Source organism: Theobroma cacao, chromosome 10 (assembly GCF_053813885.1).
Source record: "Theobroma cacao isolate CCN51 chromosome 10, ASM5381388v1, whole genome shotgun sequence".
Taxonomy (NCBI): domain Eukaryota; kingdom Viridiplantae; phylum Streptophyta; class Magnoliopsida; order Malvales; family Malvaceae; genus Theobroma; species Theobroma cacao.
This window is the reverse complement of record NC_142648.1, coordinates 4961217-4986911: the sequence shown is the minus strand read 5'-3', so window position 1 is coordinate 4986911 and position 25695 is coordinate 4961217. Positions and strand designations below refer to the sequence as shown.

General features: G+C 34.1%; 1 protein-coding gene across 7 annotated transcripts; it reads right to left on the bottom strand.

The window, feature by feature from the left end:
• Nucleotides 1-4427: 4427 nt before the first annotated feature.
• LOC18586490 (uncharacterized) lies at nt 4428-23152 on the bottom strand. 7 transcript variants are annotated; one of them, XM_088810569.1, is made up of 16 exons: nt 22860-23147; nt 22460-22498; nt 22192-22290; nt 21258-21287; nt 21020-21079; nt 20648-20817; nt 7221-7283; nt 7078-7140; nt 6935-6997; nt 6792-6854; nt 6649-6711; nt 6506-6568; nt 5427-6035; nt 5206-5256; nt 4878-4997; nt 4428-4766 (listed from the first exon to the last, which is right to left on the bottom strand). In XM_088810569.1, exons 1-16 carry the CDS (start codon nt 22951-22953, stop codon nt 4707-4709), a joined length of 1710 nt encoding a protein of 569 aa, XP_088666695.1. In that variant the 5' UTR covers nt 22954-23147; the 3' UTR covers nt 4428-4706. The 7 variants fall into 7 exon arrangements, with proteins under 7 accessions (XP_088666695.1, XP_088666700.1, XP_088666696.1 ...); XM_088810574.1 differs by lacking the exon at nt 5427-6035 and having other exon boundaries at nt 22860-23152; XM_088810570.1 differs by lacking the exon at nt 21258-21287 and having other exon boundaries at nt 22860-23148.
• Nucleotides 23153-25695: the final 2543 nt, after the last annotated feature.

Below are 25695 nucleotides of genomic sequence, written 5' to 3'. Positions count from 1 at the left end.
TCTACAATTTGTCATCCTGGTATAAAGCTTGCCTATGGTTCTGCCACTAAAAAATTCATCACTAGTTTAAGTCTATTAGTAATAACTTTCATTAACACTTTAAACACAACAAGAAGTAAACTAATGGGGTGAAAATGAGAAATAGTTTCTGGAGTACGCACTTTGAGGATTAAAACTATAAGTGAGCTGCACATATTATCACTAATATCCCCACCCTCCATAACATGCGATACATATTTGACTAGACTCTAACCAACTGTTGCCCATTGAGATTGAAAAAATAAAGTATGTAGTCCATCTAACGTAAAGGCTTTTAAAGGCTTCATTTCAAATAGTGCATCGTACACCTTTTTACTTTCTACTGGTCTCATTAGCCTTAAATAGTCCTCATCACAAAGTGTAAGAAATGCACCTTTGATGGGGTAGGATGGTAGTGGCCCATTATCTTTCGAATACAGCTTCTAAAAAAATGCAATTACTTGTGATTGAAGTGCCGACTGATCATCACACCAATTCTCGTGCTCATCTTTTAGCCTTACAATCTTTAGTTTATTTTTCCATCGAGCCACCCGGACATGAAAATACTTGGTATTTGCATCCCTAGATTTGATCCAATCATTTTTTGCTTTATGCATCCAAAAAGCCACCTCCTGTTTAATAATTTTCATATATTCAATTCTTAGGTTATTTTTCAACTTTCGAAGGTGTGGAGATTGACGATGTCCCAATACTTTGTCAATGCCACCCAAACATATCAACAAGTTCCTTTTTTATTTATGAAAAATATTCCCAAAAACTCTCCTATTCCATTGGCGAGCCCTAGCAGTAAAGTTTGTTATATTTGCAGCTAGATTATCTGAATTGTCCCATGCCTATTGAACAAAACTGCCAAAGTCATCATGAGTTAGCCATGCAGACTGAAAGTGACCGACAAGTGATGGTTGACGATCATAATGGTCATCTAACACTACCAGTAGAGGTCGATGGTAGGATTGCACTTTAGGTAAATGATGAACTACCGCCTCCTGAAACAAAAGCCTCCATCCGACATTACAAATGGCCCTGTCAATCTTTTCTGCCACCAACCCTCTTTGCCTAGTGAATTTTAGTCCCTTGTAACCCAAATCCAATAATTCAAAATTATTAATAAATCGTTGAAATTGGGTACAAGGTTGACTTCCTGTCAGAGATCCTTCTGTCTTCTCGTGCCCAACAAGAAAAACATTAAAATCTTCTATTAGCATCCATGGTGTTTCGATTCCACTAGCAAAAGTAGATAATTCCTCCCATAAACCCCGTATGACTGCTTTGTTGGGACTGCCATATACTACTGAAAAAAGCTAAGTAAATCCCACGGGATATTCAATTGGCATATGAACACACTGACAATGATTGTAAATCACTGAAACTTGAATATCATCCTACCAAAGAATCCAAATCCCTCCAACAAAGCCAATTGCTTCCACCCTATGAGATTTGGCAAATCGTAGACAATTGATTATTCTATCAACCATTCCTCCACTCACTCGAGGTTCCACTAGCACTAAGATTGAAAATTTGTATTGTGTAATCCAATCTTTCATTACTGCAACAAAATCACTATTTCCTGCACCCTGACAATTCCACATAAAAATTTTAGGCTCATAATAATATTATAAAAACAATGACTGATGAGTTAAGAGTTCAAAGAACTCTCATTACTACCCTCCCCCATCTTTCCATTATTCACCGTTTGGATAACCAAGTCTCCCACCATTGACCCAAGGGCCTCTCTGCCACCAGTTTACTTAGCATGTTGTGGGAGTTGATGTTATCGTTCTCTTTGCTTTTGTTTTCTTTTTGAGTGAGATGATCTATGGTCAAACACTGCCCATCTTATCAGGTGGCTTCCCTTCCTTCTTCGCTACATGTATGCCTTTGACTCTCTCAACTACACTTTCTTTTTCAGTTGGTGGTTTACTAGCCTGGTACTAGTGCTACTTTCCATATCTCTCCCACTTAATACAACAACTGAATGTTTCAAAGGGTCAAGTACCCCCTCGTGGACCTCACGGTCTGCTTGTTTCTGTTCGCCACTTGTATCATTTGATATTGTTTGAGTTTTACGAGCCTCAACTACACTTTTATGAATGCTTTTTGCCTCCAGTGATACCCCCTTGGGCTATTCCATCATGGTGCCTGTCGTAGTCTTTTCGTGAACCCTCATGTCCGTTTTCCTAATGGTAATAGTTTCATTCACTGCATTATGCACTTTTCTATCTTTTTCAAGTACCACGTCAATCTCTTGGGTATCCACTTGCGTAGTTGTCTCATCATTGGGCTCATGCTGTAGTATCGTAAATCTAGAGCCATCCTTGACATGGTTGTTTGCCGTTGTTACTGTTGGCATTTTGTTCCTCCCATCATAACCTCTCGGCTTTTTCCTACTAACTAACATCCAAGGGCCATAAGGTGAAGCCTCTTACTACTGTTCATCTGTTTGTCCTCATTCATTTGCACTAGCAAATCGAGAAGTTTCTTTATGCTGGCACTCTTCTTTGACATGCCCATACAGCCCACATGTATAACAAATCCTAAGCAAACCCTTGTATTCAACCTTCTGCATTCTTCCTTTCACGTAGACCAGTGATACTAGTGGCTTTGTTAAATCCAGCTCCACTGCAATTCTTGCAAACTTTCCTCTCTTTTCCGAGCATGAGTTATCAATTTTCAACAGGCGGCCTAAAAGAGATGCCAGTCATCTCAGCACTGATTTGTGGCACAGGTGGAGCGGCATCCCTGGGAATCTGACCCAAGCCACCACAGCAGTAGATCATTTGCACCCTTTACATAATTTGGTGTCCATGGTTGTACAAGCAGGTAGCTACCTTGTATCACCCAAGGACCGTCTAAAAAAGCCTTCAGATAGTCCTCTTCCTTTGAGAATTTCACCAAAAAACAATCATCGTCCAGATCAACCACTGAATATTTACCTTTGAGGTTCCACAATGAGACGATCTTGTCACACAACAATCTGTAGGATATTGATCGCCCCAGCATTTTAACGATAACTGCTTTGCTCCATTGTTTAACAAGCTCCTCATATTTCTTGTCCGAGATTTCAAACACAGGAAACCCGTCAACTATATCTTCCCAAAAAACTCCCATGTTGTCCTCTAGATCATCCTCATTCTCTCCCTCGTTTCTAGAAATATCAGTCTATTCAAGCGCCATATCCTCATCAAAGAACAAGTCGCCCTTTAATAGCAGAGTGTCGCTTTCCAAGTTCATTAATGCATCCCTAAAAGAGGGATTATTGGGCATGATTATCTTTGGCATCTTCCCTAGATCCGTCGCATCCTCCTCCCTTAAACGCACCTTTTTACGAGATTGTCGTCTAGTATATAGAGCGTGGTGTTCTTTTTCAAAAAGTCCTTCGCTGCCATCATGGTCATTTTTTTTTTTTTTTGCTTCATGAATTGTCTTTTTAGTTCATAGTTAATTTTGGGATAATATTTTTTTTATCATGGAAAAAGACAAAATTCACAAAATGCATATGGATGCCAAACCAAGTGGTTAGTGGTTTACGAAGAGGTATCGGCGAAGGAGAGAAAGCCCGACGGGCAGAAGAGAGGCTAACAACAGTTGGGAGATTGATCGTCGAAAGCAAAGATGCCAAAAACAACAAAATGAGAAGAAGACAATAAAGACAGCAAACCAAGGCTAAGAGAGGAGCCGACCTAGTCTGGGAGATAGGGAAAGATAAAGAAAAAAGTCCTTCAAATGCTCAAAACAACACCGTTTTGACATAAAGATGTAAAAAAAATTAATCAATTGCAAATGACATGTGAAGCAATTGACCCAATCAATTATCTTGTTTATTTATATATATATATATATATATATATATATATATATATATATATATATATATAATCTACCTGTAAGTCTATATGTAATATGTAATCTTATAAAAATAAAAAAAAATCAATGGGCTTATTATTAAGTATACACTTGATAATCTGATTATCTACTTATAAAAATAAAATGATAAACTTGTTATTTATGTGTTTTTTGGACTGAAATTTGTTATTTATTATTTCTATATCATTTGTAAATAGATGAACTATCCTATAACTGTTAAAAGAAAATGATACTACCCTTTATAATAAAAAAAAATCTAAAAATTAACTTCCTTAGAAACCTATCTACAAGATTAAAATCAAGGAAGTACAAAAGATAAACCTAACTCCAAAATCAATTGAAGCCTTGATGCGGGAATAATTATGCCTTAGGGGTCATTCACTTGGGTCCTAATCTTATCAATCACAATCAAGGTGTAGTTAAAATAAACATGAAGTGATTATAAAATACAATATTAACGAGCATGCTTATACCAAGTTTAATTTGGTAAAAGAAATAAATGTCATTACAACTAATAAGAATCGTTGTGTAGAGAAATTTAAATATAAAAGTTATAACTTTTAAAATCCTTGTTTTAAGCAATGATAACATCACCAAATCAAGCCATAGTTTTAGCCTTTAATTAGTACACAAAACTTAAACTGAGTAAAGAGATTTTGAAGATAAACAAAAGTTGAAGTAACAACAAATTCAAATGTCTCCATTAATTCATGCCTGGCTTTTTAGAGTTGATGTACAAGGCATTGTCCTCAATTTTGACTACCATATTTTGAAGTGGAATCTTTACCCCCTCGTTGTGAGCTTTAAGCATACATTGAGCTGTAAGCATTTTGGGTTTTTGCTTCTAAAGATGAAGTATTCTCCTACAAATAAAGAGGAAAATAATAATTACAAAATTTTCATCTTGTATGCAATATGTAGACATTAGTTTACCAAGAAAAAAAAAAACTCTTTCCATTCCTACGATCACTCACCCATATTATCAAGATACAACTGTTTTGGACGAGAAGACTTTCCAAGGTTTTAATTGTTCTGCGTCGATACTCTTTCCCTTTGCATTCTTTATGTTTTTTTCGCAACCACCCCAACTCGACCTTCATCAATCATTATGGAATGTCAAATCAAAGAGATTAGATAATTTTTATACTTTAGCATCGAAATTTTGAGTATTTTATTTGAGGTATACTATTCTCTTTATGGAGATTCCGCATCTTTCCATGAATTTTTGGATACAAAAAGTTAGTTCAAAAAGATAAAATAATTTTAAAGCTATCTATAGCATTTGAATGTTGAAAATTTTACTTGATATGTATTAATTTCTTTGCGAGGCCTCTTCATCTCTTCCACTAAATTCTGCATAGAAAAAGTAATATCAAAGAGTTAAAATAACATTTATACTATAGTAATTATGCTATAGTAATTAGAATTGGAACTTTAAGAAATTCACTTTATGTGTCACCTCATGTTTGAGGAGACACACGGCACTCCCCACTTTTGCTCTAGAACAAATCGACGGGAATTACCACATCGGGTACCAAGCATAACTCAGTTGCATCCATAGTTTCGAATCTATCCACTCTTTCGACAGCACAAAGGCGCTCCTCCAACAAATCATTTTTTTTCTTAACATTGTCATTTTCTACTATCTCTAATGAATTTTTCTTCAACCTCTCTTGCTCTTTTAGATCATCTACGTCAGGGACTAGTATTGGTTTAGTAAGATTCATCCCTAAGTTTAATCCAAATTGCCCTTGGACTTGCTGAGGACCTAGTGAAGGTGAAAAGTTGTAGTAAGCATAAGGAAATCCTCCAACCAGTGGTGCCATTTGCGGGTAAACCCTTTGAGATGTCTGCGCATGGGATGGAGCATATCTTGGGAGACAAGGTTGATCGTTTCTCAAATTATCAATGCTTTGGTTGTCTGCTGGGGCTAAATCTCCAACTGCTCTTTTCCCTTTGTTGAAATTCATCATCAGCTCTATCATTTTTGCTAATTGATCTTTCATCTCCTCCTGAGCTTTTTCGATCCTGTCCAATTGACTCCGTTGTTCCTCTTCCATGTTTTTCATTAGTTGACGAGTGTAATGGACACGTTGATCAGTTGGTTCAGGTAGTCGAGCTATTTTTGAAACCTTTGTGTAATCATAAACATGAATTAGATACGTTGTCAGTGCATGAGTGAAATGAGATTAAATGAGCCCATTATCTTTAATAAGTTCATTTTTATCTTGATCTCAATATTCATCTCTTCCTTGAGTCTCTGGACACAAAAAGTTAGATCAAAGAGATGATTATGCTATAGTAATTAGCATTGGCATTAGAACTTTGAAAAATTTACTTTATGTGGATCATTTTCTTCACCGAGCCTCTTGATCTCGACCTTGTTCTCTTTTTTGAGCTTTTGGATAAAAAAAGTCATATTAAAGATATGAAATAACTATTATGCTATAGTAATTAGCGTTGAAACTATGAAAAATTTACTTTATGTCCATCATTTAGTTTGTGAAACCATGTTCTGTTCCTCTAATTTCTGAACATAGATCAAAGAGATGAAATAACTTTTATATTAAGTTAATTAGCATTGGAACTTCGAGAAACTTACTTTATATGTAGCATTTTCTTCAAGAAGCCTTTCGATTTCGACCTTGTTCTTTTCCTCAATTTTCTAAACACAAAAAATCATATTAATGAAATGAAATAACCTTTATGCTATAGTAATTAGCATTGAAACTTTGAGAAATTTACTTTATATGCATCAATTTCTTTACAAAGCTTCTCGATCTTGACCTTATTCTCTTCCTCGAGTTTCTGGATACAAAGAGTTAGATCAAAGAGATGAAATAACCTTTATGGTATAGTAATTAGCATTGGAACCTTGAGAAATTTACTTTATAGGCATCATTTTCTTTACGGAGCCTTTCAATCTCGACGTTTTTCTCTTCCTCGAATTTCTGGACATAAGGAGTCGTATCAAAGATATGAAATAACCACTATGTTATAGTAATTAGCATTGAAACTCTGAGAAATTTACTTTATGCCCATCATTTAATTTGCGAAGCCTATCGATCTCAACTTTGTTCGTTTCCTCTAGTTTCTAGACAAAAAAAGTCAGATCAAAGAGGTAAAATAACTTTTATAATATAGTAATTCGCATTGAAACTTTGAGAAATTTACTTTATGTGCATCATTATCTTTACGAAGCCTTTCGATTTCGATCTTATTTTTTTCCTCAAGTTTCTAGACACAAAAAATTGGATCAAAGAAATGAAATAACCTTTATGTTATAGTAATTAGTATTGAAACTTTGAGAAATTTACTTTATGTGCATCAATTTCTTTACAAAGCCTTTCGATCTTAACCTTATTCTCTTCCTCGAGTTTCTGGATACAAAAAGTTAGATCAAAGAGATGAAATAACCTTTATGCTATAGTAATTAGCATTGGAATTTTGAGAAATTTACGCTATGTGCATTATTTTCTTGATAAAACCTTTCCATCGCCATCTTGATCATTTCCTCGAGCTTTTGGACACAAAAATTCAGATCAACTAGATGAAATAACCTTTATTCTAAGATAATTAGCATTGCAACTTTGAAAAAGTTACTTTCATTGCACTACAAGTGTGGATATATCTTAGGTTCTAAGGGAAAAGGCATGTGGTTGACTTAAAGATTTTATATTCATGCAAATGTAAAGTAAAGTGGGATCATACTTTGGTTTGAGGTTTTGATTGCCTTTTTCAAATTAGTTACTTATAACTACTACTAACATAATAATCTGTACATTCTATGAAAATAAGCTACAAGGTAAGAGCCACATGATCATAATACCCAAATATATTATATAAAAATGGATTATAAGATTAGCAATGGTAACACTTGATGTATACCCAAGCACATTATATGAAAATGGACTATAAGATGAAAAGGGGTTACACCTAACTAATACTTAGGTGGAATGTTTTTGAATTTTATAGGATTTTTAAGACATTTAGCTTAAAATTGGTATTTTTTTGTTTTTTGTTTTCAAATTAAGAGGGGAGGAGAGAGGAATGGACAGTTGAGGGTTAAGGAAAAGGGTGGTTCTGACAAGGGAAAGGAGGATGAAGAGAGAAAATGAAATGGAAAGAAAAGAGAGAGGGAAAGGAGATCTGACCGACGATGCTAATCTAGTTTACCCCTCTCACCAACCTTCAAAAGGGCAATATTTGGCTCTTTATCGACGATTTGGTTCCTAATTAGTGGGTACAATGAGCCATGATAGAAAAATAAAAGGGAAAGAAAAAAAAACTAAAAATAGACAAAGAAAAAAAAAGGTAAAAAATTGAATAATCTGTGATAAAAATAATATACATGATTAAATACAATAAAAAAATATTAACCAAAAAATAAAAAGTAGTTAAATAATACATTTGAAATGCTTAATTATGGTATAATTCGTAGAATCTATATAAATTTTTAAATAAAAAACACATCAATCAATTTAAGATTATTATTAATCCTATAAATTTGTGATTCATATCAATAGTTATGTAATTAAATTGATTTTAAACTTTTATTTTGCTAAAGAAACATAGTAATTTATTTTATTTTTATATTACAAATAAAACATGCATATATGTTTATTTAGAAAGATTATATTTTTATTTAAACGCAATATTTTCTTTGATTGAATGGCTATTCCTTTTTATAATTTAAAAAAATAAGAGAAAAAAGAAAGAAAATAAATGGAATAATGTGTTATACAAAAGTAACATACATGATTAAATAATTATAAAATAAGTTAAATATTTTCCAAAGAAATAAGTTGAATAATGAAATGCTTATTGTGTAATATACTTATCTTTTAAAAATAAAATTAAAGATATCATATAAAAAACATGCTCATTCCTTGTATTAAAAAGGAGAATCAAATACTACAGGCACCCCAACAGATTAAAGAGAGGATTGCAGAATACTTTTACATGATTTACAAGGAAGACCTAAATTTCTTTAAGAAGTAATGGGGAGTGATAAAGGAGAAACTAATGAGCTTTATAGCCAAATTTTTCGAGACAAGCAGTATTGATGGTTACGTCAATGCCACCTTTCTTACCTTAATTCCTAAATGCAACTCCCCAAAAAGCATCAGGGATTACCGTCCAATAAGTCTACTAGGTAGCATTTATAAGATCATAGCTAAAGTTCTTGCTTATAGGCTTAAGTTGGTCATAGGGGAGGTGATTGAAAGGGAGGTAGCTTGTTGACTGTGCACTAATAACAAATGAAGTAATTGATGTTATGAGGAGATATAGGAATGTGGGTTGTTTTGTAAAGTTGATTTTGAAAAGCTTATGAAACAATTAGTTGGGATTTCCAGGATTTTATGTTAGGAAAAACAGGTTTTAGGGGGAAATGGAGGAATTGGGTTAGGTAGTGTATCTCAAAGGCTAGGATTTCAATTCTTGTTAATGGGTTCCTCAATAGACAATTTAAGATTAAAGGGCTTAGACAAGGTTTCCCTCTTTCTCCTTTTCTTGTTTAATTATATCGTGGAGGCCTTTAGTGTTCTAATGAGTGAGGCAGTTAGGTCAGGAATGTGGAAAGGAATTGAAATGAGCAATAGGGTGCTTATAGTTTCTCATTTACAATTTGCCGACAACACAGTCATAATGTGCAAACTTGGATGGGAGTCCATTAGGAATATAAAGAGAATTTTAAGGACTTTTCAGCTGATCTCAAGCCTATGCATTAATTTCCAAAAAAGTTGATTATTTGGGGGTTGAGTCTCGATAAAGGTAGTGTGATGGAATGGGCAAGTAGAATTGGGTGCAAAGTGGGGAAACTTCCTTTTAGGTACTTAAAGTTGCCACTTAGGGCGAAGAAGAATTCTAAGAAAATGTGGAGACCAATAGTGAAGTTTGAGAGTAGATTAGTTGGGTGGAAAATGAGGTTATTGTCTATAGGAGGCCAAGTTACTTTTATTAAATCTGTATTGGCTAGCTTACTAATATTTTACCTATCTATATTTAGAATGCTAGTAAAGATAAGTCAAGAGCTGGAAAAAATTCAATGAAGGTCTTGTAGAGTGGATTTATGGAAGAGAGAAAAATCCATTATGTGGACTTGTGCTCAATTTTCACGTATAAGGAGTTAGGTGGTTTAATGTGGGTTGATCTTCAAACTAAAAACTTAACTTTGCTCAATAAATGGATATGGAGATTTGAGAATGAGAAGGGAAGCCTTTGGAGGAGAACTTTGGTAGATAATGAAAAGGGGGACCACCGAACCTTGCTACTAGATTTAGCCAAAGTTAACATTCTTTCATCTGGAAAAATATTGTCAAAGCCATTAATGTTGAAAGAGAAAGAAGTTCGGTAATTCGAAAGAGGATAGGTCTCATTTTAAGTAAGGAGGATTGGTTGCATTTCTAGAGCGATGAATGGGTTAAGGGTTTCATTCTTAAAAATACCTTTCATAGAATTTATTCTTTTGCAATCAATAAGGTAGGCGAGGAGAAAGGATACAGACAGTGGGTTGGTAATGAGTAGCAATGGAGTGTGGAGTTGAGGCAAAATTTGTTTGGGTAGGAAGAAGAGCAGTGGGGGTAATTGATGTAAGTTACTAATCAGCACCCAGTGGTGGAAAAGTATGAGGATGAGGTGATCTAGAAATGGAGCTCGAGTAAGGAAAAGTTAATTAGCTCATACTGCAGATCCATGGCCTTGAGGAATAGGGCTCTATACGGCTATTTGAAAAGGGTGTGACAAAAAGTAGCTCCAATGAAAGTGGAGATCTTCTATTAGAGAGTCTTGAGAAGCAGAGTAGTAATAAAAGTTGAATTGGTAAAGAGAAACTTATTAAGGTCTGACTCGACAATATGAGTCATATGCAAGGAAATATAAGAGTTGCTAGACCATCTATTCTTCGAATGCATGGAGAGTTGGTGGACTTGAGCCGGTTGGGTTAGTTAGTAAAGCCTTAGTTGGGCGACTCTGATTAATGCACTTCAATTCTTTTTTGATTGGAATGATCTTGTGCACACGGGGTATAGAGAGGTGTGGCGATTGGCTTTTTTCGCGATTGTATGGTTTATTTTGCATATGATAAATGAAATAATTTTTTAGGATAAGATTTAAGATGGTAATCAGTGCCTTGATTTAATTAGGGTAAGGGTTGCATGTTTGGCAATGGCAAAATGGCCAAATGAAGTTCCAAAAATTGAGGAGATGATTAGATGTTTAAAAATTGGTGGGCTTCTTATTTAAAGGGCTAAGGAGAGATGAAAGTCCATTTGGGATCCACCTGTAAAGGTTGGCTTAAGTTTAATGTGGATGAAGCAGCTAGGGAAGACCGAGCCAAGTCAATATTGATGGGGTTTTAAGCAACGAAGAAGGAGGAAGGAGCTGTTAAGGTAATGTTCTCAAAATCCATAAGGGTCTCTAAGGTTAATAAGGTAGAGGTGCTTACTATCAAAAAGGCTTTCAAGTTATTTGTAGCTTCTAAATGGGCAGAGAATCAAGAGTTGATTGTGGAGAGTGAATCAAGCAATACAATTAGCTAGATTATGGGGTCCAAAACCCCAAGGGCGCTCCATGGAGGTCGAGGAGGGAAGATTTCGTCCTGTTAGGGATTAAAAGGAAAGTGAGGGAATGGAAGGTCAAGAAAATTCTTAGGGAAGCTAATGGTGAAGAGTATAAATTTATTTTATAAAATAAGTATAGTTGATAGTTACTTTTGTCTTAATGTTATTGTTGTAAATATGTTACTTTAGTTTAGTCAATTTTACATTTTTGGCCTTTATGTTTTTGCTATATTACAAACTTACCAGCACTATAAATAACTAGTCTTCTCATTTTACTGATGAATGAATTTCCAGATTCTTCACAATCCCAAATCGTGTTCTTTAATTCCATGAATTTCTAGATCTTTCACATGGTATCAGAGCATCGACCTGGGTTTCTTGATCTAATTTTTTAATTTTCTTGCAGATCTAGTTTCTCAATCAATCGATTTTTTAATTTTTCTTGACCTTTATTAGGTTTTCTTGTCCAGATTTGTTTTTCTTGATTATTGTTGTAGATTTGCAAATTTCTTGACTTCATAGAAAAATTTACTTTTCAAGATTTCTTTTGGCATTTCCACCGTAACCAACTCAATGGATTTACTTTCCAATATTTCTATCATGGCCAACTCAGTTGGTTCAGCACATGTGATCTCACCTTTGGACGATCCACATTCTGTTTATTTCGTGCATCATTTAGATCATCATGGCTTAGTTTCTATCACTTTAAAGCTTACTTCAAACAATTATTCAGCATGGAGCAGGTCTTTTAACCTTACCCTGTCCATTCGCAATAAGCTAGGGTTTATTGATGGTACAATTACTCAACCTTTAGTTACTGATAAACTATATATGGCATGGATGCGATGCAATAACCTAATTGTTGCCTGGTTACTTGAGTCTTTAACTCCGTCAATCGTTTCTACTGTCTTTTATGTGAGCAATGCGGTTTAAATCTGAGAAACCCTAAAGCGGAGGTTTTCATTGCCAGATGATGTTAGGATTTGTAATTTGCAACACACGCTCAATGGTATTGCTTAAGGAAATAGATTAGTTGATCTGTATTTTACTGAACTGAATACTGTTTGGGAATAGATTCGTAATTTTCGTCCTTTACCTAAATGTACTGGTGAAGGTTTTTAGGTTATTGTTGATCAGATTTCTAAAGATAATGTGTTTCGATTTTTAAATGGTCTGAATGATTGCTTCTCTGCCTTAAGGTCACAGATCATTATGATGAAACATTTTCCATCTTTGGATGAGGCATATAATCTGGTTCTTAGAGAGGAGAATCAAAGGAATTTTCATATCATGACTCAACCATTGAGTGAGACTGCTACTATGTTTGTTGTTACTGGTGAAAAACCTAAGAGGAAGTCCGACCTTTTATGTTCACACTGTGGACAGAAGGGGCACTAAAATTGTGGACAGAAGGGGCACTTAAAGGAAAAATGTTATCGATCGATTAGTTTTCCTGCAGACTATAAGTTCACTAAGAACAGATCTAGTGCCAGTACTAGAAAAGGCCAATCTTCTTCTACCAATAATATGATTTCTTCGGTTCAAGCCAATGAAGTTGGAGATGAGGCTATCAATGGTCCAATGTCTCAAATTAGTCTCTCTAAGGATCAAATTCACAAACTCATGTCTCCCATCAATGAGCAACCATTAACAACTTATCATGATATTCCTACAACATCAAAATCAACTGAGTAAAACTGCTTTTGTGAATTCAACCATGGCAGGTAAGTTTTCTAATCTTTCTTATTGTCTTTCTAATGTTTCATATTCATATCCCTTTGTGAATAATACTGTTGTTCTAATATGTTCCTTTTATGATACCTGGATACTTAATACTAGTGCTACTGATCATATAGCCTGTAATCTAAAATATTTTATTGCCTATAGGAAAGTTCAAAATAAATTTGTACAATTGCCAAATAAAACCAGTGTTTTGATATATCATATAGGCATTGTAAAATTAGGAAATTTGTTTTTAGATAATGTTTTGTGTGTACCAAGTTTTAAGTTCAATTTGATTTCTGTTAACAAACTAGCAAAATGTCAAAAACAACATTTATTTTTTACAGATTCATACTGCATCATACAGGATCTAACTTCCTGGAAAGTGACTGGGGGTGCTAGAGTGAGGGATGGCTTATATCTCTTACAAAAGGAGTTGGATGCATAATTAATTGCATAATTTCAAAAGGACAGAAATGTTGTTTTTCATTCTATAAATACTTGTACTGGTTTGTCAACTGTTTTTGATTTGTGGCACTTTAGATTAGGGCACATTCCACCCAAGAATATAAAACAAATTCATCAAGATTTTCCTGATGTTTCATGTACAAAAAATTTTCTTTGTGACATATGTCCACTTGCAAAACAAAAAAGGCTTCCTTTTCCAACTCATGTACCTAATGTTACATATGCTTTTGAGCTAATAAATGTTGATATTTGGGGGCCATATGAATTGTCTGCAATTTCAAGACATAGATTTTTTCTTACTGTTGTTGATATATATACTAGGTTTACATGGATTTTTTTTAATGAAACATAAATCAGAAGTTTCCATGATTTTACCCGCATTTTATAATCTGATTTTGAATCAATTCAATGTATCTATTAAACAAATAAGGTCAGATAATGGTTCAGAGTTTAATCTCACTAATTTTTTTAGTTCTAAGGGAATTGTGCACCAACTTTCTTGTGTTGAGACCCCTCAACAAAATGGCATTGTTGAAAGAAAACATCAACATTTACTAGTAGTAGCTAAATCACTCTTATTTCAAGCTAATCTTCCTTTAAAATTTTGAGGTGATGTTGTTTTAGTTGCTGCTCATATCATAAATAGGGTACCCACTCCAATTTTACATAATCAAACACTTTTTGAAAAACTTTTTCATAAACCTCCTTCATATTCATATCTTAAAGTCTTTGGTTCCTTATGTTTTGCTTCAACTTTATCACACAATAGAAAAATATTTGAACTTAGGGCTAGAAAATGCATTTTTAAGGATATCCAGTGGGTATTAAAGGTTGTAAGCTTTATGATGTAGTTACACATAGTGTCTTTATTTCTAGGAATGTTATATTTCATGAATCAATCTTTCCTTTTCAACAACATCAATCTGTCTCGCATTCTGATTCTGAATTTTCTTCTACCCATGTCGATCATTCACCTATTCATCCTTTTGTTGTTCAAGACACATTTCTTGTTGATCACACTATTCCACATGTTTCTATTGATAATCCTGTTGCTCCCATTGATGATAATTCTTCTAATCCTGTTGTTGATAATTAGTCTGGTCCTATTATTGATAATTTTAGTTCTTTAGAAGACAATTCTATTTCTAGTACTAACCTGCCTGATTTGAGTATACCTACAGTTTTACCTGTTGATGAACCTCAATCTTCTAATTCTCCTTCCACCCTTAGAAAAAGCACTAGACAAAGACACCCACTAAAATACCTTGAAGCCTATCATTGTACTCTTCTTTCACAAGCCAATCTTGTTACCAAACATCACATTACTAAATTTTTGACCAGTAATCAACTTTCACCCGATCTTAAAGCTTTTATAGTAGCCTTATCTCATATACCTGAACCCACTTATTATCATCAAGCTGTAAAACATGCTCAATGGAGATAGGCCATGAAATGTGAGTTAGATGCTTTAGAGGCAAATGGGACATGGATAGTAATTCCTTTACCTCCTAACTGTCATGCCATTAGATGTAAATGGGTCTATAAAGCTAAGTTACATGCAAATGGTACTATTGAAAGATATAAAGCACGATTGGTAGCCAAGGGTTATAATCAAAGGGTAGGATTTGATTATCAAGAAACATTCAGTCTCGTGGTAAAACACACTATTGTGCGACTGTTTTTGGCATTGGCAGCCATAAAAGGTTGGTTTCTTACTCAACTTGATATTAATAATGCTTTCTTGAATGGGGATTTAAATGAGACTGTCTTTATGGAGCTGCCACAAGGGTATCATCTTTAGGAGGAGTGTTATACAAGTAGTAAGATGGTGTGTAAGTTGAATAAGTCATTGTATGGACTTAAACAAGAGTCATGGCAGTGGAATTTGAAATTTACTACTTGTTTACTAGCATATGGTTTCCAACAGTATGAAGCTGACTATTCTTTATTTACCAAGAACACTCAAGATGGGGAATTCATTACCTTGTTGGTATATGTAGATGACATTGTGATTGGTAGCACTTTAATGGCTCTCACTAATGAAGTTAAAGACTACTTGAGTTCTAACTTCAAACTTAAGGACTTAGGGAAACTCAAGTATTTTCTTGGATTGGAGGTAGCAAGATCAAGCAAAGGAATTTTTCTTTGTCAAAGAAAATATACTTTTGACCTTTTATTGGAATATGATTTATTGGGGTCTAAACCAGTAACTACGCCAATCGAATATCATCATAAGATGACCAAGGCTACGGATGATGAACAATTAAATGATGGTACTGTGTATACACAGTTGGTTGGAAGACTCTTGTATCTTACATTTACAAGACCAGATATTTCATATGTTGTTCACATACTTTCTCAATTTATGGATAAGCCAAGCGAAGCTCATTTACAAGCAACATTTAGAGTGTTACGATAACTCAAAACAGCACCTGGTCAAGGTATTATATTTTTCATTGATTCTAATACATGTTTACAAGCATATAGTGATAATGATTGGGCTGGTTGCCCAGATACTAAAAGATCAGGGTGTACTGCTTGGGAATTCCTTGATAAGTTGGAAGGCTAAAAAGCAAAGTGTGATAGCAAGGAGTTCAACTGAAGCTGAATATCGAGCAATGGCAGCGACTTGTTGTGAAGCGATTTGGTTGTTGTATTTACTTAAGGATTTCAATGTTGAACATTCATCTGTAGTAAAACTGTTTTGTGATAATCAATCGACACTTCATATGTGTCGGAATCTTATATTTCATGAACGCACGAAACACATCGAGATGGATTGTCATTTCATACGAGAAAAGGTAGCTGCTGGTCTGATTAATCCATCATATATTCTAACAAAATCTCAACTTGCAGATCTCTTCACCAAAGCACTACAAGCTGGTCCATTTCATTCACTATTACGCAAGATGAGTATTTTTAATATACATAATACTCATCCTGAGGGAGAATGAAGACTATAAATTTATTTTATAAAATAAGTATAGTTGATAGTTACTTTTGTCTTAATGTTATTGCTGTAAATATGTTACTTTAATTTAGTTATTTTTACATTTTTTGGCCTTTTATGTGTTTGCTGTATTACAAAGTTACCAGCACTATAAATAGCTGGTCTTCTTACTTTACTGATGAATGAATGTCCAAATTCTTCACAACCCCAAATCGTGTTCTTTAATTCCATGGATTTTCAGATCTTTCACAAATGGGGTAGCAGACGAACTTGATAAGTCAGAGATTCAGAGAAAGGATGATTTCCTCTTGATTTTAGAGTAAGTCTGTTGGTGAAATTCGCATGGTCTAGGTCATGGGACCGATTGGCGATTGGAATGTTTATTCTAATGCTTTTTCTTTTCTGATTGCTTGAGTTCCACTGATTTTTTCATTTTTCGGGGTGATGCCAGGCTTCTGTAAACTTTTCTTTTTTTCTATGCTATTCTTTCATGTTTAGTCTTTTTTTCTGGAATGAACTCTTTGTACAGGTTCGGGCTGATGGGTGGAGGTCGCTCAATGGTGATGTCCGTTCACTGAGAGTTATGGTAAGCAAGAAAAACAAAGAGAAAAAAAATAAGATAAAGAAAAGAAAAGACAAATATAATAATAAAAAATGAGGCAATTTTAGTTTGTGGTGGTAGCCATTTCTCTTCTTTTTCCTCTGTGCCTTTTGTGTGTTCTGTTCTGGATTCTTTATGGGAGGGGATTTTTCATTTTAACAGGGGATGAGTGTGGAGGGACTTTTGTTGGAGACTTCACTTTTGAGTGGATTTTGTTTGGCTGTTTGGGACACTTTTTGTTCTCTGGTCTTTTGTGTGTTTAGTCTTGATTACACCCCCTGATTTGTTATGGGTTCTCCTAAGGCTGCCTTTTTTGAGAGACAACCAAGAGTGAGTGGTTCTTGGTGGTTTTTCTAACCTCTGTCAATAGGAAAAGGGGAAGGGAGTTGTGCCTTGCTTTCACAGCTTGGATTTCTCCTTATGAACTTTCTTGGGGTAGGGTTGGTGAGTCCAAGGGTGTTTTTGTTAGCTAGAGTGATTGACAGGTTTGCGAAGTTGAAATGTACTAAGTGAAAGAAGGAAACGCATTCAGCAAAAAAAAAAAAAAAAGAGTTGCAATAAAAAAAAAAAAAAAGAAAAAAAGAGAGAAAGTAAAATGGAATAAGTAGTCATGTTTTAAGCTCATTTGCATGAACTGGTGGCTTTGACTCAGATGGGATGCCTGGGACACTTTTTGTTCTATGCCATGCTATAGTTTGTCTGTTTGAACCTATTGATTTTTTTGTCTCTGTGTGTATTGGTGGATGCTGACTTGGTGGGGAGAGGGAGGGGGGGGGAATTCTCCAGGGGTGGGGGTGGGGGTGCCTCTTTATGTTTGCTTATCTGAGTGAGGGGGTCGTCTTGTAAGGGTACGGCTGGAAAAGCTCTTGCGGGTAACCATGATGGGAGGTTGTCTTGCACTTGAGGGAGAGGCTTTGTGTGGTTTGGAATTGGAGAAGGTGGTAAAGGATGGGAAGAGTGAAGCCCTGAGATGTTTGTGATCTTTATGTGGGCTTTCTTGGATGTTTCTGCTGTATGGGTGATGGCTGGAGCACTGCTATTCTTTTCCAACAGGGCTGTGCAGCCCAGCTGCTACTGGTGCTTCTCGTATTTGAATCGCTGTTGCTCTGTTGCGTGTTTGGTTTGATCAGGGTGCCCTTGACGTAGGTTGATTTAGGGAGCTTGGAGGGTATGGTTATATTTGCTTGGAAAGGATGTTGCCTTTCTGACCAGTTTCTTGGAGTCGTTTTAGGGTAGCTGGTTTTTTCTGACGTGTTCTGGATGTTAGCATTAAATGCAGGATCATGTTGAACATCGGCTCTTGCTCATTTTTGATCTGTTGTTATTCATGTTTGGATTCTCCTAGGTCGTCTTCTTTGTTTGCATGTTTTTGTTTTGTGAAACTGTTCCATTTTGGTTCTCACTACAAAAAAGGGTTTTGCGTTTGAGATTTATTGATGTATTTCCTTGAGCTTTGTTTTTTTAGCTCGTGTTGGGTAGTGTGTAGAGAGCCTTTTTTTTTTTTTTTTTGTCTTCCGTGAACTAGGGAAGGAAATTGCTTTTAAACTATGTGAAATGATTTACTTGCCTAACTGTATATGCTCTTCTTTTGCATAAATCTAATGCCAATAGAAGTCTTAACAATTGACTTAAAGACTTTGGATGGCATGAAGTCTTAGAGCTAATAAAGTCACCTTTTAAAAAAAAATCATATCAAATCTCAAATAAGATATGAAAAATACTTTAAATATTTCTTTCATTGTTTTCATTTTATATAAACCAAAACAGCTAGAGCCTAGTGGATGCTATGGGGCATGTGAGAGATGGAGTGCCAACAAAATTAAAGAGCTGGAAAAGGAAAACGTTGTGGTATGGGGAAGAGAAGTCCTAATAAAAGTTGTTGCTTGTGCTGTCCTACATACACTATGGCTTGCTTCAAATTTGGAAAGAAGCTTTTTGAGGGAATGAATTCTGGTTGAAAAATTGGTTGAGTTTCTATGCGGCAAAGAGTAATGGAGGTCTGGGTATTAAGGTTTTTGTGCCGTTTAATAAGGCTATTTTGGAAAAGTATTGCTGGAGAATGTTCAGGACCCTGACGCTCTATGTGTAAAGATCCTGAAAGGTATCTGCTGTCCTCATTGTTCTCTATTGTAGGGGCCCAGAGCAGCTTGCTGGGAGGAAGGTATTTGCTGAAAGAAAATATTAATATTTGGCAAGTTTCTAAAGGAGAAGGGGATAGAGTATCAACATGGAATGATGGGCGGTTCCTGGAATTGAAGGGCAAAAACTTCAGCATCCTAGTTTGGCAGTTTCTCAGCTTCCTCAAAATTCTGCTGAGATGATTAGGAAGGACAGACCAAGGGATTTGGTCTCTCATAAATTAGAGCAGTTGATTCTAGACCAAGCAAAGAAGGCTAATGAAGATATTCAAATATGTCAATGGCCTCACAATGAGAAAGGAGCAGGAAATTAGCATCACCAAATCACCACCTTCATCTCATGTTATTGACAACAATGCTTAGGATGAAATTTGACCTCTGAAAGCTTCAACTAAAAATTAAGAATTCTTAACAGAGATTTTGTGATTCAATCTCAACTTGCCATGATATGTGGGAATAGGAAGCTGAAGGATAATCTTTTTTTTTTTTTTTTTTGTGCTGAAGATAAGGAAACAATGGAGCATATGATCCTTTCGTGTGAATGGGCAAGAGAAGTCTAGTTTGAAAGTTGTTTTGGAGTCAGGGTGGGTGGATAGAACAAAAATGTGAAGCTGATATTTAGTGCAAAGGGGAAGAACTAATGGAAGAGAGTTTAGAGAAAAAGTAAAGACTTCTAATATCATTGTTCTTGAAATTGTAAAATTTTATCAAATCTAATCTTAATGGAAGGAAAAGAAAGAGGAGAAGAAGATGATGGAGTTGGAGAGATATAAAAGAAAAAAAGGAAAACTAAACAAGAACAGTTGAGATGAAGTTGGAGAGAGAAAAAAAAGATTTTTTAAAAAATTATTAATATTTAATTTTAAATTCTTAATAAAATTTAATTTTACCGTATTAATGAAGTGTCACATTTTAATGGCTTGACAGTAAGTGTATCAAATATAAATTTATTTATTATTCAAAAAAATCAACTCTAATAAAAGATTATAAAATATTTATTTTGGTATGCAAACAATTTCTTTTTCACGTTTTGTTTTTGTAAATTAAATGCAAGTAACAGAAATTATATATAATCGCACAAAACCAAACTAATTTTAAGATTCTAGTAATTATTTAGCTTTACTAAATTTGGGTTTAAGAATATACTCCCTTAAGTATACTATATTACTAATGAATTATGTTATCGTTATCTAAAGAATCTTCTCAAGTAAGAGTATATACTCTTAAAAAGATAGCATATTAATTTCAAAAACTAATCAGAATCAGAAAGAAAAATACAAGGAGAAAGTTAGGTCATTCTTACCTGTTTCTTTGCCCGATACCCTCTAGATCTGATAGCACTTTTCGACTGTGACAAATCTGTTTTATCCGTGGTTTTCTTGTCAGACTGCTCTTCCATAATGTCTGCTCCAAGACTATTAGTCCCACCTGTAACGACTGAAATTGGCTCCATATTCGTGGCGTGTGCATGTCCTGACAAAATGGAAAACGTTATTATGTATTTATTTCACACTTTGATTGAAAAATGTTTTTCTTTTTAATGTTTAGCTAACCAAACACTAAAAATACTAGGGAAAATTATTTGTCGTGAATCAAATAGAATGAAATTTTAATCCCAAACTTGAAAGCCTGCTTAAAATTTTATGCAAGCCTTCCGTGAAGATTGGTACGGTACTTGGCTGCAAATTACTCTGCCACGTCCAATCCTGTCCTCCAGGATTCTGAATTATCGGCACTACAAGATAGTAAGTGCTAAAATTAGCCAAAATGTTTCACTCAATATATCCTAGTTGGATATAAAATAAGTGATAATAACGTATAGAGCTGGACCAATCAAAAAGTGCTAAACCAAAACATTTCATTAAATCTTAGTTTGATTCAAAATGAAAATACAATAATAAAATCTTGATTACCTTGCAGAGTATTTTGATATAGACTCGCACCTATAAAAGGTAAGAAATTTATTAGATATATGGAATAATTAAAAGAGAATTTTCTGTATTTTGAGCTTGATAATTGGTTTGATGGTAATCGATTAACATCTAAAAAAGAATTAAAATGATGAATTTAATAAGAGAAATACCCTTATTAGTTGGAGATAATTGATGTTCTACTCAAACACCAAGATGAAAGCCCCTCTTCAAGACTTTTAAATTACGCAAAATCCATTTTGTTTCAAAATGCAAATTTTCTCTCTTTGATTGTTTTTCACGAAATTATCCTCATCTCTTGCTTGGCCTTTTTTTTTCCTTTTTTTTTCCCTCTTTTGCATAACCCATTTGTTCTACGTCTTAAATTTTGAACCCAATTTCTTGAGCAGCTATACAATTCAACCCAAACAAATCTTGCTCCTTCCAAATCCTAAACCATCCTCCCAATAGAAAACCAATAATCATCACATCAAGTCTGCTGGCAGGAGACTTAACATTTCATCCACAATTATTGAGAAAAGAAATTCCAAGTTAAGGGTCTAATCTTCACATAAATCTTAAATCTAAATTGTAAGAGGAAAAAGGTGACACAAGGATTTTTCCATCAATCTCAGTATACTCTACCAAAAAAACCAGATGTACTACATTAACAAAGAAATAAGTTAAAATTAAAACAAAGAAGAAAAGGAAAAAAGAATGACCTTGACATTGTCAATGGGTATCAAGAGCCCTAATAAAATGGAAAATGTTATTATGTATTTATTTGACACTTTGATTGGAAAATATTTTCCTATTTAACGTTTAGCTAACCAAATACTAAAAACACTAGGGAAAATCATTTTTCGAGAATCAAAGTTCAAACAGAAGGAAATTTAAAACACAAACTTGAAAACCTGTTTAAAATTTTATGCCTTACCGCCTAATTGAGGGCCTTCTATGAAGATTGGAACAGCATTTGGCGGCAAATTACTCTGCCATGTCCAATCCTGTCCTCTAGGATTCTGAATTATCGGCACTGCAAGATAGTAAGTGTTAAAATTAGCCAAAATATTTCACTCAATATATCTTAATTGGATTCAAAATAAATGATAACAACGTATAGAGCTGGACCAAGCCAAAAGTGTTAAACCAAAACATCCCACTGAATCTTAGTTTGATTCAAAATGAAAATACTATAACAAAACCTTGATTAACTTGTAGAGTATTTTGATATTGACTTGCACCTACAAAAAGGTAAAAAATTTATTCGATATATGGATAATTAAAAGGAAATTTTCTGTATGGTTAGGTTTGATAATTGGTTTAATGGTTATCAATTAATACCTAAAAAAGAATTAAAATGATAAATTCATAAGAGAAATACTCTTATAAGTTGGCAATAACTGATATTCTGCTCAAACACCGAGAGGAAAGCCCCTCTTCGAGCCTTTTAAACTAGGTAAAATCCATTTCGTTTCAAAATGCAGACCAAATAAATTTTTGAAAAAAGATGGGGGAAAATCATCTCTCGTGAATCAAAAGGAGTCCAACCAAACGAAATTGATAACACAAGCTTGAAGCCTTGTTTAAAATTTCACGCCTTACCGCTTGGTTGAACGTCTCCCGTGAAGCTTGACCCATCTCTTTGCTGAAAATTACTCTGCATCATCAAATTCAGTCCTTCAAGATTCTGACCCATTTCTGCCCGGCAAGATAGATCGGAAATCGGCAAAGTCGAGCATTAACCACGGATGACCCAAATAAATACACATAATCATCTCAAGTCTCAAAGTCAACAAAAGTCTAGAAGAAAAATAAAAGATTAGTGTTGCGCAACAGCCGACTATCATTTTCGTCCCTCGTACGACCACGTTTCAACCACGCTCGAAGTAGTGCGAGCCCGTTGCGTACAAACTGGAGAGAGAAAAAAAAAATGAGACAAAAGAAAACATAGGTCGATTCTGCAGCAGAGGTTAACATAACCTCCTTATGTCATGTGGATATCGTAAATTAATCATCCAACTTTGAAAATGTTTGCGACACTGTAACCGTGCAAGTGCATGGTTGGTCACGAATCACGAATAGATTAAAGACCAAAAATCGTTTGTGTTCCGCCTTTTCCTTCTTTGATGCTGATCAATATGATGCTAACTTTAAGACATTAAATAAAAATTCTAACACATTAGAAGCATGCCCTTTAGACATCACAATTAAGCCCGAAGATATTAGAAATCACAAAATCCAAAGCCATTCCTTCTAACCATGTATTAGAAAAAAAGAATATTGAAGAACTAATTAAAAACATTATACAAAAATAATTTTACATAGATATGATTAAGTATCAATGGACAAATCTAACTTACAATTTTAACCGAAGCTCTTTCACAATTACACAAATTTTCAACTATCCCAGTTAGATTTTTCTGGCATTCTTTAAGTCACATTTAAAAACTTTCATATAATTATGTAAAATTTCAACACAATTATTTTGTTTTTAAGGTGATCAAAATCAGAAATCGTTTCTTTGTATAATAAAGTGGTATAAAGATAAATGTACTTATTTATTTAATTTAATAAAATTAAATTTTGTTACTTGATTTTTGGACACAAAATTAAAATAATGTGTACAACCCCTAATATCAGCTGGTATAAAGCAAAGTAGTGTGACACATGATAAAATATGTTCAACGCCGTCGACTTAGTTACATGCCAAAGTTTTCAATTGGCGTAGGGTCACAGCTGTGTCAAAAAACGACAATCAAACTTTAATTTCGCTCTGGTTGCGAACTCAAGTCCCAGCACGCTCGAAGGCTACGCGATTGTTGAGAACAAATCATAATGTCATACCTAAACGGGTGTGGTAATGTCACCTGTCTAGCGACAAGGAAGTCTTTATAGCAGTACTTTTGACATCTGTCCAAGTTTATATGATATGACAATTGGCTTGATTTAATTGGTTTGGGTATTGATTTGGTTAGTGGAAGAAGATTTTAAAACTGTTGGGTTTGGGGATGTTGATTGTAGTTTTTTGGGTTTGTACTTTACATGGGTTGGATAATCAGGCCTGACGAATAAATACTTGTATCTGAACATAAGATTGCTACGTTGTTCATTTTAGAGTAGCTTTTGATGATATATTTGCAAGTTGGATTTGGGTAATGTATTTTACCATGTTTAGACCTTTATGCTACAATAAAACTAAAATAAATTCAAAATAATTTCAATTCAAGCAAAACTACTACCTCACTTAAGAGCACTTTCTAATCAAATTCCGAAACAAACTCAAGCCCAATTCACAGTAAGCAACACTCTTCGCTTCCAAAATGAATAAAGGGCTTAAAAACTAATTCAATGTGGGAACAAAATTTTAAGAAATAGAAAAGGGAAAAAAATAGTTTTTAAAAGGGTTGCATTATTATTACATTCCATAAAGCAAAAGTTTTTACGAGGAAAAGGAATTCAATCAAATTCTTTTTAAACAACACATACACATACTTACCATCGAGTTAAATGTTTAAGGGCTCATAAAATAAAAAATTTAAATAATTTTGTTCACAGTTTTTAAGATCCGAAGCATGTTTACTACCCTAACTTTTTGTTACTATTATGTATGAGGCTTTTGGATTTTTGTTTCACTTGCTATATTGTTAGTACAAGAAACGAAGAAATTTTTGTATTCTTCCACATGTAAATAATAATTTTTAACTTTATTTTTGAAAACAAATAACTGAAAGGGAAATTTTTCTTAGAGTGTAATGGGAAAAAGAGAAAAAAAATAGTATAAAGTGTATTGAATAATGCAAAATTCAATTGCGAATGTAATAAATTCTGTTGTAAGTTTAGGGTGCTATACTTGTAATTTGATTTTGTTAATCCATTACACTCCACAATATTTTTTGCTTGATTACTTGGAAATATTCCCCACAACTGAAAATACTTAAATTTTATTGAATTTATCCCATTTCGACTAACTTGGGTTCCATTCGGTAAATGTTCTTGTTTTTCATTTTTTACTTTTTTAGTAAAAAAATGAATAAAAATAAATAAATAAAAGACAAATAACAAAAGTACCAACTAAACAAAACTTTAGGTAATGTTTGGTATAAGGATTTTGCTCCCACATTCCTTACAATATTAATCTGAAGAAATGATTGAGTGATTAGTCAACAAGTGTATGCAAGACTAGGCACGTGAAACTCACATGCTCAGTATATTTTGAGCATGCGTGCTTCAGTAACTTATGTAATTTTACTTTTACAGTTACAATTAGTTAGAGTTACTCTTCTCTTGTATAAATAAACTTCTGTAATTAGCTGGTATTGTAACGATTTTTCCAAAATAAAATCAGTTTTCCTTTCCACAGAGATTGTTCTTCATCTTTCTCTTCAGCTCTTCGAACATGGTATTAGAGCAGGTTTGAGAAAGGGATTCTTGATTGTTG